Source organism: Myotis nattereri, assembly GCF_964212035.1.
Source record: "Myotis nattereri genome assembly, chromosome: 13".
Lineage (NCBI taxonomy): Eukaryota > Metazoa > Chordata > Mammalia > Chiroptera > Vespertilionidae > Myotis > Myotis nattereri.
In genome coordinates this window covers 40,639,315-40,652,761 of record NC_138088.1, presented here as the reverse complement: position 1 = coordinate 40,652,761, position 13,447 = coordinate 40,639,315, and the positions used below count along the sequence as shown (strand labels likewise).

Genomic DNA, 13,447 nt, shown 5'->3' with positions numbered 1-13,447 from the left:
ACTGCTGGGCTGAACTTCGTCGCAGACTAAGCTGGTCTACTTCCCCACTGAGAAATGCAGTTGTTGTCCATCCTGGCCCTGCTGCCACTTTCACTGGTTATCTCTGTGAGTTCAAAGTGTACTCTGGGTCCATTACATGACCAGGTTTTCTGCAGGTGGAAATCCCTCAGCTAAACCAACTCATGCGGGAGCTTTTAGAGCTGAGCTGCTGCCAGGGTTGCCCCTTCTCCTCCACTGCCGCTGCCAAGTGCTTTGCAGGACTCCTCAACAAGCACCCTGCAGGTACGGAAGCCATCCTGATGGGATCTTGAAGTTCAGTCCTCATTCTTTAAAAAGGAGCCTGCTAATAGTACATATAATAGGGGCTCCCAGGGGACAGTCCTTGGGACAAGTTGAGAGCATTTGGACAAAGCATTACAGGACAGAGATGAGGGGGTACAAGCAGAGTGCTGTGTCTAATCTGTCATCCTGCTCCCTACAGGGAGCTGTCAGGGATCCTTCTTTATTGGAAGCAGACAACTCTTTTCCAGTACCAGCAGCCCTGCGCTTTAGGGATAGCAGGCTCTCGTGCTGGTTCCAGAGCTGAGTGATAGTGTTCCCTTCTCGTGGCTTCTCAGGGAGCTCTGCACTGAAATGATTTACATCTTTCATTGTTAAAGGAAAAATATGTAGCCTTTGCATCATTTCCTCTCTCCTTTTTAGGGCAACAGCTGGATGAATTCCTACAGCTGGCTGTGGACAAAGTGGAGGCTGGGCTGGGTTCTGGGGCCCATCGCAGTCAGGCCTTCACACTGCTTCTTTGGGTAAGGAGTCGGAATGGATTCTCATTAAACACACAATTATGATGTCTGGTTAAAAAAATTTCTCCATTTGACCTGGAAGCATAGCATGCTTCTCAGGGTTCTAGTGCTTATGTCATGCCCTGACCATTCTTTTCTCTGATTACAGGTCACAAAGGCCCTAGTGCTCAGATATCATCCTCTCAGTTCCTGCCTTACAGATCGGGTAAGTCCAGTCTGGAGACAAGGGAATGTAGGACCTAAACAGAACTTCTGTTGATCCTGTTCCTCCCAGAAATGACTGTCATCCTCCTCCTGGGTATTTAGGAGTCTTCTCCCAATGTACCTCAAAGGCTCTCTTTTCTTCCAGCTCATGGGCCTCCTGAGTGATTCAGAACTAGGCCCAAAAGCAGCTGATGGCTTCTCTCTGCTCATGTCTGACTGCACTGATGTACTGACTCGTGCTGGCCATGCTGATGTGCGGATCATGTTCCGCCAGCGCTTCTTCACAGATAATGTGCCTGCTTTGGTCCAGGGCTTCCATGCTGCTCCCCAAGGTAAGGAGAGTCTAAAAGGAAGGCCCAAAATGTATAAGCCTCTCCTTGGCTCAGGCCGCATTCTGTAAGATAATTTAGGACCTCAGTGCTTCTTCAGTGTGGTCTGTACTTAAAGAGCTAACCTTCCAGATTCTTAACCCATTCTTTTCCGTTGGTGGATAGATCTTGCTTATTCTGAGCTTGCGGGGCTTTTTTTTTTTTTTTTTTTTTAAGCATCTATGTAGGCTAATACATAGCTTCATCAGATTGGAGTTGAGTTCTCAAGCTGTATGTCTGAGCCCAGTTTCTCCCCTAAGCTTCTCTTTTTTTTTTACAGATGTGAAGCCAAATTACCTGAAAGGTCTATCTCATGTACTTAACCGGCTGCCTAAGCCTGTGCTCTTGCCAGAGCTGCCCACGGTAAGCCATGCAGTCCAGAGCCTCTAAGCAAGGGACCAAGCCATTGTCCCCCAGCTGAGCTAGAGAAGGGAGGGGAGGAGAAGCAGGCTCATCCCCACGTCTGTGGTCATCCCCACCTTTCCTATGGCCCCTTAGCTGCTTTCCTTGCTGCTGGAGGCCCTGTCCTGCCCCGACTGTGTGGTACAGCTCTCCACCCTCAGCTGCCTTCAGCCTCTTCTACTAGAAGCACCCCAAGTCATGAGTCTTCATGTTGACACCCTCGTTACCAAGTTCCTGAACCTCAGCTCCAGCCCTTCCATGGTACGTTGAGCCCCAGCACCTCTGGCATCTGCAGCTGTCCTTCTTGGGTCTCCTCTCACCTCCCTATGGTTGTGTTCCAGGCTGTCCGGATTGCTGCACTGCAGTGTATGCACGCACTCACTCGCCTGCCCACCCCTGTGGTGAGTACCTCAGGTGTCCCTCTCTGGCCTGGAAAATTCTAAGAGCCAGAGAAGTACCTTTTTGCCTTAGTCAAGCATGACTGGCCACCCTGCTGTGTGATGAACTGCAGGGTACAGATAGGCAAGGATTTGTCTGAATACCATACCACAGAATGGTCATCCTGTCACTTAGCATCCTCTGGAATCACTAAAGAATAGGACTCAATTTAAAAATGGAACTCCCATTCGACCCAGTAATCCCACTTCTGGGAATATATCCCAAGAAACCAGAAACACCAATCAGAAAGGACATAATGCACCCCTATGTTCATAGCAGCACAATTTACACTAGCTAAGATTTGGAAACAGCCTAAATGCCCATCAGCAGATGAGTAGATTAAAAAACAGTGGTACATCTAGACAATGGAATACTACGCTGCTATAAAAAAGAAGGAACTTTTACCATTTGTAACAGCATGGATGGACCTGTAGAGCATTATGCTAAGCGAAATAAGCCAGTCAGAGAAACATAAATATCACATGATCTCACTCATATGTGGGATATAATGAACAACATAAACTGATGAACAAAAATAGATCCAGAGACAAAGAAAACACTGAACAGACTGTCCAATCTCAGAGAGAAGGCGGGGGGGGGGGGGGGCGGGGGGAGTGGTAAGAGATCAACCAAAGGACTTGTATGCATGCATATGAGCATAACCAATGGACACGGACACTGGGGTGGTAGGGGCTTGTCCTGGGGGACAGGAATGGCGGGGTGGGGGGCAGGGGGTCAATCGGGGAAAATGGAGACATATATAATACTTTAAACAGTTTTTTTTAAAAAAGAAGAAATTAACCAGCATTAAATTCCCATGATATTCTGATGATGCTTTTATGCTTTTACGTAGTGACTATTAATAAACAACATAGTTCTAAAGAAAAAAATAGAATAAGACTCAAGAGTAGTTGTAGGGTCAGAGAAGCAGCTCTCTCGGTTGCCTTGGCTAAACAGGCTGAGATTAACTCTTGTTCCGCAGCTGCTGCCATACAAACCACAGGTGATCCGGGCCTTAGCCAAACCTCTGGATGACAAGAAGAGACTGGTGCGCAAGGAAGCAGTGTCAGCCAGGGGAGAATGGTGAGTTCCTAGGTCGTGGGGAGAGATGGGATTGAAATGAGCCTCACCATGAATGCTGCCAACATTCTTTCTGCCACAGGTTTCTGTTGGGAAGCCCCGGCAGCTGAGCCCTGAGTCCTGGCCTAGACTGTTCTGACAATCTAACGTGGAATTACGAACTATTGAGCCATCTTGCCAAGGCAGAGAGACCATTGGCCTCTGATTGCCTTTCCTACAGATACAGCATAAATGCTGGGCCTCTGCTGCACGGCTGTACAAGAAACAGTCCTGGTTCCTGATGGATTGTGGAGTAACTGAGTGTGCGACTACTTGTGTTTGAAGAAAGATCTTAAAGACTCTTCCATATTTGTATGTCAGAAAAAGATACGCTGCTGAGGAGTGAATGCAGATAGATGAGTGTGGCCCTGAGGACCAGGGATGGTGCATGTGTGGATATGTGCTGAAGAATAAAGATTTCTTTTTATAATGGGACTGTCAGATATTCTCTCCCCGCCCCCTGACCTCCACTTATGCCTCAGTAGCACATAATCAGCAGTGTCACTATATAAGCGAAAAGAACAGTAATGAAAGAGATTAGCCAAGAATTCTTCAGGGCATCCAGTGCCTCCAAATAGGGCAGAGGTGGCATGACCAGAACACTACTCACTAAGCCTTGACCCTGACTTCCCCCTTCCCTGCCCTAAAGTAGCAAAGAGTGAGAAGCTACAGATCTTTAAAAATCAAATACCTTTATTTTTGCTCCCTTTAGCATGTGAGAAGTGGCAGTGACCTCAGCAGTAGGCCTGGTATCTTTGCCCTGTTGAGAAGCCAGGATCTCAGCATGACCATTCAGGCATTTTCTCAGACAGCAAGTGGAAGTGGTGGTGGCCAACTCCAGTGCTATAACCTGGAGGTTGGGGTCAGCACCCGGCAAGGTTGCTAGCTGCCTGATCTCCAGTCCACGGCTGGAACTTCTGTTTGCCTGAGGAAAGGAACATCAGTCCTAGGACTTGTCCACATCGTGCCGTGCTTCTGCAGTGGCCAGGAGTCAGGTCCTTGGGTTGTCTGTGCATGGTACCCTAAGGCAGGTCCACTGGCTCTTGTTGCTCAAGAGTTCCAAAAAGCTACCCTTGGAGGCCCTCAAGACAGTGCAGGAAGCAGGGTGATGCTCAAATTGTGGCTGACAGAATCCAGCTCACACTGCCATCACAGAGGCTGACTGAGCAGTCACCCAAGGAGGGGGATCCCAGATTATTCCATTCCCGTGGGGCAGGTGACTGGAAGGTAACAGCACCCGAGTAAGCCAGTGCCTGCAAGAGAAAAGAATGTCTCTGAGTTCCAAGAGTTTTTGGGCTTCCTGATCCTCTTTCCTCAGTAAGGATACATTAAGCTACCTTGTATGTATCCTGAAGCTACCTTGGCTTTAATCACGAACAAAAGCCCTAATTTTGTCCAATAACTGTCCTCTGGTGCCTTGAAGGCCTTTAGAGGTTTCGAGCTGAACGTCAGTAACAGCCAGGGATGTAATGGGGTTGGGGGAAGGGGGCAGGCAGGTACTGTGGTCACCTTATTACTGCCTCATCGCTGCAATTTGGAAAATGATTCTCCATGTCTTGGGTGGAAGAAGCTAGCTTCATTTATTGTCTTAGGACAACCTCTGTCACAAATGGATTATTTTAATTCCAGAAAGTATTGGCTTGAACTCCAGACACTGCCATACAAATGAAAGGTGATTGGTGGCCACCTTCCCTACCTAGAAGTCACTTCTTGAAAAGAGCTTTCTTGGGATACTGTGTAATCTGCAAGCTTCATCTGCTACTTAAACCAGTGTTGGCCTTAAACTCTGTTGGCGCAAATAAGCAATGATCTCTACTAGAATCTAGATCCGTGCTTCCAATATTGTGGCCGCTAGCCACATGTGTTTTGTTATTGTTTTCTAATTTATTTTTATTTTAGAGAGAGAAAAAGAACGTATCAATTTGTTGTTTTACTTACTTACACTTCATTGGTTGATTCTTGTATGTGCTGACTGAGGATTGAACCTGTAACCTTGGGGTATTGGGATCCCACTCTAACCAACTGAGCTACCCATCCAGGGCACACATGTGCCTTTTTAAATTAGTGAAAATAAAACTTAAATAAAAAAAATTCATCGGTGCATTAGCCACCCGGCAAGATTTCAGTAGCCACATGTGGCTAATGTCTTAGCATAGGTCAGTGATGGCGAACCTACGACGCGTGTCAGAGGTGACACGCGAACTCATTTTTTTGGTTGATTTTTCTTTGTTAAATGGCACTTAAATATATAAAATAAATATCAAAAATATAAATCTTTGTTTTACTATGGTTGCAAATATCAAAAAATTTCTATATGTGACACGGCACCAGAGTTAAGTTAGGGTTTTTCAAAATGCTGACACGCCGAGCTCAAAAGGTTCGCCATCACTGGCATAGGTACAGAACAGAGTCCTATTGGACAGCACTGGTCTACTTTACCTTCCTGTGTCCACACCCAGGAATAACTTCCAGTTGTTCAAGCAGCCGTAGTTATAATGATTCCTAAAAATCTAGGACCAAGAAAAATGTAAGTTTCTACAAACCCCTTTATTTAATCCCCTTCTAATTTTCAACCCTAAGCTGGCCAAGCCTAAGCTCAGCTAGGCAAGTTCTGGCCTTTCAGGATGCCTGCCATAGTTGGCCCTAACCAGGGCCTATTTATAGGATGGCAGGTTCAGCATCCTCCCCCAGCCCTCAGCCCTACTCACTCTGCCCTTTGCCTGCAGCCGACGTTTCTCCTTCTTGTTGATGTGCCTTTCAATACTAGTCTCACCTCGACTGATGAGAACAGCATGCCATACAGTTAGGGCACCCAGGGCAAGTGCCACAGAACTAAGAAAAGAAGCAAAGATTGGTTAGTAGCTTAGAGAGGGTTAACGGCTATGTCTGAAATTAAGCTGAGCAATAATGATTGGATAGGGACCTCTTTCCCAGCCTACGCACCCCAGATAAACTTTTTCTTCACTACATCTATAAAAAGCATCAATGAAAATGCTTCAACATGGGCAAAGAATAAATTATGTGGAAAGGAGGGGGGAATAAGTCTGTATTACTAATAAAAAATGTTGTGTATTTCTTAAAATAGCCATGCTTGAGAGCCTGGGGAGAGTAGTAAAAGCACCAGGGGTTGGAATGGGATGGCACAAAATTCAGGCTCCAGCTCTACATTCATTCCTAGCTGTGTATTGTGGAACAAATCACCCCGCTAATTTTCAGTTTCCCTTATCTATAAAATGTAGTCACTTACTGATTAGGTAGGCGTTTAACTTACCTTGGCATATAACAAACACTCAATGCCAGTATCCTTATTCCCTGCACCAAAATGCTAGAGAAAATTAAATGCTGACTTTTCTAACCTTTATTAGACTAAGAGCAGCAGTTCACACAGGAATGGGTCCCTGTGGGCACCTAAAAAGGTTTTTCTGAAGCTGCCCCTCCATTAAGCTGCCAAAAAGGAGCGAGTTAGATACCTGCACAGGAACCAGAGGTAGACAAGACTCTTGTGAGTCATTCTTTCTCGGAAGGAGAAGGTGGGTGGTGGGGTCTGGTGATAAGTCTAGAAAAAGAAAACAGCAAAGTCTGGCTTATTTGCTGTGCTAGTCTCCACCAGAGCCCCCCGCACCGTCAGGCAGGGAAGTGATCCAAGCCCAGGATGAAAAAATAATGGGTTAAGCCACAGAGGAGTCAGGGTAGCAGCCAGATGGGTGGACCAAGCCCGGCAGCATCATGTGGACAAACACTGGGCAGAGTGGGTCTGGACAGGATGGCAAAGCACAGAAGGAGCCGGCCCTGGGCCTTCAGATCTGACAACACAAATGGGGATCCAGGGGAAGCCACTCCACTTCCCGGCTAGACCTCCTTCCCCTGTGGCTGCAATCGCCAAGAGAAGAGACCAGACCCACACCCAGAATGGAATGACTGCAGCAGGGAGAACTGAGCTACACTAAGGACTGAAAGGTCAGCAGAAGTACAATCAGCCCAAGATCTGCTCAGCATAAGGAGTCCCAAAAAGCCTGGGAGAAGGGACGACCCAGATGCGGATGCAGACAGACCAGGAGCGAAGGATGATCAGACTGGCCCAGCCTGATCTCTGTCCCCTGGAGCCCCAGTACACAGACCGACACAGACTCCTTGCTGCTCAGGCCATCACCAAGGCAGAGTCCTTGCTCAGCCCAAAAAAGGTGATAATGGGATAGAGAGCCAAAAACTGTCACATACGAGGGACTTCCAGGCCACTAAGTCTGCATGGCAGACAGCCTCCCAGAACACCCCTGATCCAGTCTCCAGCGGCCCCTCAACCAGTCTCTACAGCTCCACCAGGTGGGCCCTGGTTGCCTCAGCAACTCTATGCCCCTTGGCCTGAGCAGCAAAAGGCAGTGGGGTGGGGACCGCCCACCTGGTTGGCAACCGCCTGTAGTTTGTTCTTGTCGAGCTGTTTCATTTTCTAAGGGGATGGAAAACAGTGCTGGTTATACTCTCAGGTCTCTAGCATGGAGGTGCTACCAGCCCCACTCCTTAAGGGACAGATTCCACACCCCAAAGTGCTCGCTACATAGCAGCCCTGCTCCTAACTATGGGCTCACCTCAATGGCAGCATAAGCCTCCCGGAAAAGGTCCCAACTTCCATAACTGCAGTAGACACAGCCCAGAGTCATGAAAAAGCAGAAAGAGAAGAAGTACCGATGGTTATAGTGGCCCACACAGTTGTTTAGCCAGGCTGTTGGTGAAAGATTAAGGACAAGATCAAACAACTTCAGTGTGTGTCCAGGCCTCTCTGGTTCATCCTTGTTTCATGATGACATCATCCAAGCCCAGGGTTTCCAGTCACCAAGAACTATTTTCCAAAGGCAGGAAAATACATATGGGACTTGCCAGAGGTTGAGGTGAAAGTGTTAAAGCTTTTCAGAGCCCTCACAATCCCACCAGGAAATCATGAAAATTGAAACCATTCACTAAAATGAATTTGCCAATATGTCAACCTAGCTGGGGTTAACCAGACATCTGTACGGGGCAGCAGAAGGGAATCAATGCTTCTATCTGGATACCCAGTGGACGACGACTGAAGCCCAAACATCTCTTTCCATCCAATAGGTGCCGGCATGACAGTCTACAAAAGAAAGGGCTATAGGAATAGATGACTTGCTCCAAGGAGTTCTGTCCCAGAGCACCTGTAAGCTTCCTGCTTCCCCCAAGAGATGGTCAGCTGCCACAACTCCTCTTCCACTAACTTCTCAGGAGCCCAATGTTCTCCGCAGGGTGATGCTAGAAGCCTCAAGTCTGTGGCCCTTAGCCCTGTGCAGTGCTCTGAAGCTAAAGAGGAGGCCTCAGGCGGAAGAGATAATAAAAGGATACGACAGTGGTGATCCATCTTCAGCACACACCTGTGAGGGAGGGACACAGGCTCTGTTACGGTGGCCAAGGTTCTTGAGATGTCAGTGCCAATCCTTTTCTACAAGGACCGACATCCTGCTCAGGTGGAAAGGGCACAGACTTTGAAGACAGCCAGGCCTTGCTTCAAACGCTGCTACACTGGCTACCTGATACTACATGAGAGTATGAGGGCAACTCATCTCTCGGAACCTCGGTTTCTACAAGAGTTGATGATGCCTAACTCACAGGACCATTCTGAGGGCCAGGGGTCATGACAGAGAGGGCACATCGTTTGGCACATGCTGAGTGCTTCATAAACATCTTCTCAAACCCCGGTCTCGGTTTTTCTCTAGGGCTACAGCCAAAGGGCCAGAGCTAGGGCTCACAGAAAGCAAAGCCAGGACCCACCTATTGCAGACGCTGCAGTGGTGTGTGCGGGCTGGCTTGGGGTAGATGCACTTCTTACAGATGGAGACTGTTGCGATATCATTCCTGCCCTATGCGAAGAGAGAAAAGCATCATGACAACATGGCAGCACCAGTTTCATACCTGCAAAGATGCAAGGCACGCACTCTCCCCACTCCTGGGACGGGCGCCCATGGCCAGCAGCCCTCTGCCTCCCTGACCCCCTGTGGAGACCCACCTGGGGTGGATATCCAGGTGGAGTGGTGATGGCCTGGTAGTAATGGAAGACGATGAGGATCAGATTCCAGTGACTATAGAAGAAATGCCAGCAGAGTCGTGGCACTGAGTAGGTTCGGAGGATGAGGGGTAGGACACACAGGTAGGCGATGGCCACAATGGAGCTGGTCAGCACAATTACCAGCACCACGAACACCTGCCAACACCAGTGAGGACAGGTAGATGCAGTGAGAGAGTTTCTCGACACCCAGAATAACTCAGGAATATCCCCAGGGTAGGAGCTGGCGTTGGTGAATCCAACACATGACCCTCTGCTACCCCAAAACATCCCTCTTCCTGCTCCCTGGGCATCACTCACCACCCCACACCAGCGGATCACGTTGTCCACCAGCCAGTAGATGGGCTCAAAGGCAGCATCGACAGCGGTGTCACTGCCCCCGAAGGAGTTGTAGAGCAGAGAGCGCAGGCAGACCTTGCCATAGCGCCAGCGCTGTACCAGGCCCCGGAGCAGAGGGGGGCAGCGGCGCCTGGAGCCCAGGAGCAGAAGCAGGCGCAGGCAGAGGCGGGCAGGGCCCAGCAGCAGGCTCCGCTGGCCCTGCATGGCTCCTAGGAGAGCACACCATTGTGAGGGGCTGCATGGCTCCTAGGCGAGCACACCATTGTGAGGGACCAGCCTCCCTCCTTAGCCCACCAGTGGGGAGGCCCTGAGCACCAGTTTAGAAGCAAAGACCTAAGACTGAGGCCCAGCTGGGCCAGTTACCAGCTGTGGGCAGTAAGAAAGTCACTTCCCTTCTCTACGAAATATGCAGTGCCATGTCCCAACCAGACTACAGTGGGTAGGGCTGGAGGGCCTAATCCGGCAGAAACCACATTGCACCATGTGGTTACACAGCAAATCCAAGATGATGCACACCGAGAGCAAAAGGCCACAGTAAAGGGGTGAAGGGGAGATAGGCGGCTCCAAGACAAAGCTGGGTCTTTGGAATTGTCTGTAGACAGGTCACTGGGCGGAGCACAGCCAACATGCAGAAAGCTGCCCACTGTGTGTCTGTGAGCATGGCCACTGGCAGAGGGTTCCCCAAGTCTTTGTCTGCCCTGACCATTGACCTACCTTCAAGGAACAACCAGTGGTGGCGTCAATGCTAGCATGTGGAGCCTGCACCCAGTCTCCGCTGCCCAGGGTTTCCAGTCCCCAAGAACTATTTGGTTGCTGAGTCCTGACAAAAGATACTCATCCTTCCTACTCCCTCTGGGCTGATGTTACAGGCCAACCTGGTAGCAGGAGAGTCCCTGCCTCCGGACAGGACAGCTCAGCTACCCTTCCATGACATAAGATGCTTTGTCTTCAATTCCAGTCCCAGCGCCACCCCCAGGGTACAGCAGCCAAGACAGCCTCGGGTATTCAGAGGAGAATACCACCACAGGCAGGAAGGCATGGCAGTGGGAGGGGAGCCTCCATGCTGGTGGCTCAGGACGACAACAAGGCCTGACCTCTCTGCTGAGCCTTCTCGGCAGCTGCTGCCCTTGGCCCCAAGCTTCCCAACCAGCTTCCCTAGCTCTTTGGCCCTTTGCATGGCTCCTCTGCGAGGGCCTCCATCTCCTCTGTGTGGTTTCTACCTCATCCAACAGCCACGGAAGGTCAGCAGCCCTAGCAATGCCCAGAACAGAAGACACAGACTCCTTCGATGATAGTCTCATCAACTCCCCAAATTAAAGTCCCTTGCAGAGAAGAAATTATCTGATTTCCTCCTAGAGCTACTTTGTCCTCAGCAACTCCACTGACTTATTTAACAGTCAGCCCAAGACCCAGCAGAAACTGGAGGAGGCTGCTCCACTGTAGGGATGGTTTCCGTTCAGTAACTAGAGCAAGGTACTCTCCTTGCATCCTGGCTCACCAACATAAAAAGCCTTTCAAAGAAAACTCTTAATTACCTCCTTCCACAACCCTATACTGACCTAAGGGAAAAAGAAATCTAGCAGACAATGCCAGCAGGGAAAGAGAAGAAAGACAATTCAGTAGAGACCTATTCTCTGCACCAGGATAAAGTGGCCATTCCCATATCACCTCCTATGAGCTAGAGAATTAAGAGTGTAGAAGAGAGAAAAAGGAAAAGCTCAAACTTCCTACCTCCTTTGAGTTGGACTCCCATTGTTTGGAAACATGATTTGTCTTCAAGCATCAATTTTCAAAATAGCACAGATAGGCACCACAATCAAATGCAAGAGTGGGACAAAACTCTTTACCCCACAACAAATGCAAGTGGCTCAGATGTCCATACCACTGTTTACTCCCTTCCTATGGCTAATGGAGAACTGCCTCTTTCCTAAAATACAATAGCAATAGCTGGCAACTAAGATGCATTGCATTTCTCATCTTTATTAACATGATAATATGCCACCTCTCCTGTCTACAAACAAACTTCCTTTTTCAGGTTTCCACTCTTTGGATTGTTCTCAACCATCTCCAGAATTCCCGAGCTCTACAGGAAATGCCTGCTTCAAAGACTAGACTTGCGAACTTTCATCTGCCCCATAATTTGACTACTCAAGGTTCAATTCTGCCCGTGAGTGGTTCTGTGACTTGGGCAAATCACTGGATCCTGCCTGAACTCAATTTTCTTGTGTTCCCATGCAATAAGGATGAGTAAATGCTAATGTTCATAAAGTTCTTAGCACAAGACCTGACTCATGGACGTGCTCAATAAATACTTGTTAAATAAATGACCTGAGATGTAGCGGTGGAGAGGCTAGTCAGATGTCTATCTGTCCAACAATGGACAACACTAAATAATTTTCCGCTGCTATCATTTCCCTTAAGTGCTAGAAGACATTTTAGGAAACAATTTCAGCCAGAAATCAACCCAAACATGTAAACAGAAAGCTTGTAGATACGGAGAGCAAGAGTGAACAAAGTCTAACGCTGAGCCTCCACTCACTTTAGCTAGTGGGCTTTGGGGGCCATGGGGAGGCCAGGGAAGAGATATACAGTCCAGCGGGCCACAACTGAGCACACATTCATCTCAGGAAACTGAAGTAAAGCAGAACTCAAACAATTGTGGGGGAGGAGCTCTGAGGAGGGGGGTCAGGGTGAACAAGGGAGGAACCAGAGCAAAGCACAACACCATCACCCCAAGCACAAGCCCTGAACACTGAGCCCACGGTAGTAGCAGCCGCAGACCATAATGACATCTGCCACCCGATTAGAGGGGATTGCAGGCCATGGCACCCTCCGCTTCCCAAGGCTCGAAATCACCATCTGCTTCCCAAGGGGAAACTGGATTTGGGGATGGGAGCGGACACTGGGAGAGATGGCTTTCAAAGCTGCCAGAAGGCAGAGGAAACTGTGATGAAAGTCTTGGTAAACCTCATCCCGACAAAGATGTTGCTCTCAGGATGTCTGCAATTTCGAGCAGCAGGTGTCAGTCATCACTACCAGCAGCATTTTATTCACGTTCAGACTTCCCTTCCGGACTAACATGTTGGGAAGAGAAAAAGTTCAGGATGGGATCGGACTCTTGAGAGGACCACTGAGATCGGAAGCTACAGCTATAAAAACAGGGAAAAGGTTTATTTCTCGGTGAGGGTGGCATGGTCAAAGTGTGATGGGACTGGGAGTCAAAAAACGTGGGTTCCGGTTTAGGCTCTACCTTACACTATCTTTGAGACACTGGACAATTCAAATCCTATCTCTGGATCTGAGTCTGCAAATCTGTGAAATGGGCGAGATGGGTTAGCTGGCTTTCTTCCAGCTTCACGGGTGACGGCTGCCCGGAAGGTGCACTCTGCCTGGCTAGAGGAGAGCGCGGACAGACAGGGCCCCGCTAGGAGACAGCAGGGAGCCGGCTATACGACAAGGCCCCAGGACAGGGCCCGACCCTAGAAAAAGGGACAGGACTGAGGACAAAGGCCTGCCGACTTACCTGCCTCCTGCCGACTCTCCAGTCAACCAAATGGAGCCCGCAGCCTCCGCTCACGGCCACCCCTTCCAGCTCCGCGCCCCAGGCCCACGCGGCTCAACCCAACCAACCATGCCCCGCTGCCTGCAGAGCCACCCTGCAGACCCGGACCCGCCGTCAGCCCATGCTCAACCACGGGCGCAAGCGC

General features: G+C 49.3%; 2 protein-coding genes across 11 annotated transcripts in view; one reads left to right on the top strand and one right to left on the bottom strand.

Annotated features, from left to right (window-relative positions):
• Window positions 1–3,761, top strand: part of MMS19 (MMS19 homolog, cytosolic iron-sulfur assembly component) — a 27,859-nt gene extending 24,098 nt beyond the window's left edge. For all 3 annotated transcript variants that reach the window (XM_081105335.1, XM_081105334.1, XM_081105333.1), the window contains 9 exons: window positions 156–282; window positions 703–803; window positions 949–1,005; window positions 1,150–1,336; window positions 1,653–1,735; window positions 1,871–2,035; window positions 2,116–2,175; window positions 3,195–3,295; window positions 3,375–3,761. In XM_081105335.1, coding sequence (XP_080961461.1) covers window positions 156–282; window positions 703–803; window positions 949–1,005; window positions 1,150–1,336; window positions 1,653–1,735; window positions 1,871–2,035; window positions 2,116–2,175; window positions 3,195–3,295; window positions 3,375–3,402 — 909 coding nt within the window. In that variant the 3' untranslated portion in view covers window positions 3,403–3,761. The remainder of the gene's footprint in view (window positions 1–155; window positions 283–702; window positions 804–948; window positions 1,006–1,149; window positions 1,337–1,652; window positions 1,736–1,870; window positions 2,036–2,115; window positions 2,176–3,194; window positions 3,296–3,374) is intronic.
• Window positions 2,029–13,447, bottom strand: ZDHHC16 (zDHHC palmitoyltransferase 16). 8 transcript variants are annotated; one of them, XR_013996759.1, is made up of 12 exons: window positions 13,264–13,447; window positions 9,702–9,949; window positions 9,345–9,539; window positions 9,110–9,198; window positions 8,684–8,712; window positions 7,915–8,048; window positions 7,728–7,775; window positions 6,802–6,887; window positions 6,040–6,163; window positions 5,771–5,841; window positions 4,023–4,584; window positions 2,029–3,303 (listed from the first exon to the last, which is right to left on the bottom strand). XR_013996759.1 is itself a non-coding variant. In XM_081105336.1 (11 exons), the coding sequence occupies exons 2-11, from the start codon at window positions 9,942–9,944 to the stop codon at window positions 4,470–4,472; spliced, it is 1,134 nt and encodes a 377-aa protein (XP_080961462.1). In that variant the 5' UTR covers window positions 9,945–9,949; window positions 13,264–13,439; the 3' UTR covers window positions 4,003–4,469. The 8 variants fall into 8 exon arrangements, 4 of the variants coding, with proteins under 4 accessions (XP_080961462.1, XP_080961463.1, XP_080961464.1 ...); XR_013996760.1 differs by lacking the exon at window positions 7,728–7,775 and having other exon boundaries at window positions 13,264–13,425; XR_013996761.1 differs by lacking the exon at window positions 8,684–8,712 and having other exon boundaries at window positions 7,915–7,960; window positions 13,264–13,425.

Excerpts from the sequence above, each read along its gene's own strand:
- ZDHHC16 (XM_081105336.1), bottom strand. The coding sequence starts at position 9,944 with ATGCAGGGCCAGCGGAGCCTGCTGCTGGGCCCTGCCCGCCTCTGCCTG. Across the intron at positions 8,713-9,109 it reads CACTGCAGCGTCTGCAATAG|GTGTGTGCTGAAGATGGATC; the intron begins GTGGGTCCTGGC and ends CCTCCCTCACAG. Across the intron at positions 6,164-6,801 it reads TACCTCTGGTTCCTGTGCAG|TTCTGTGGCACTTGCCCTGG; the intron begins GTATCTAACTCG and ends TTCTTTTCTTAG.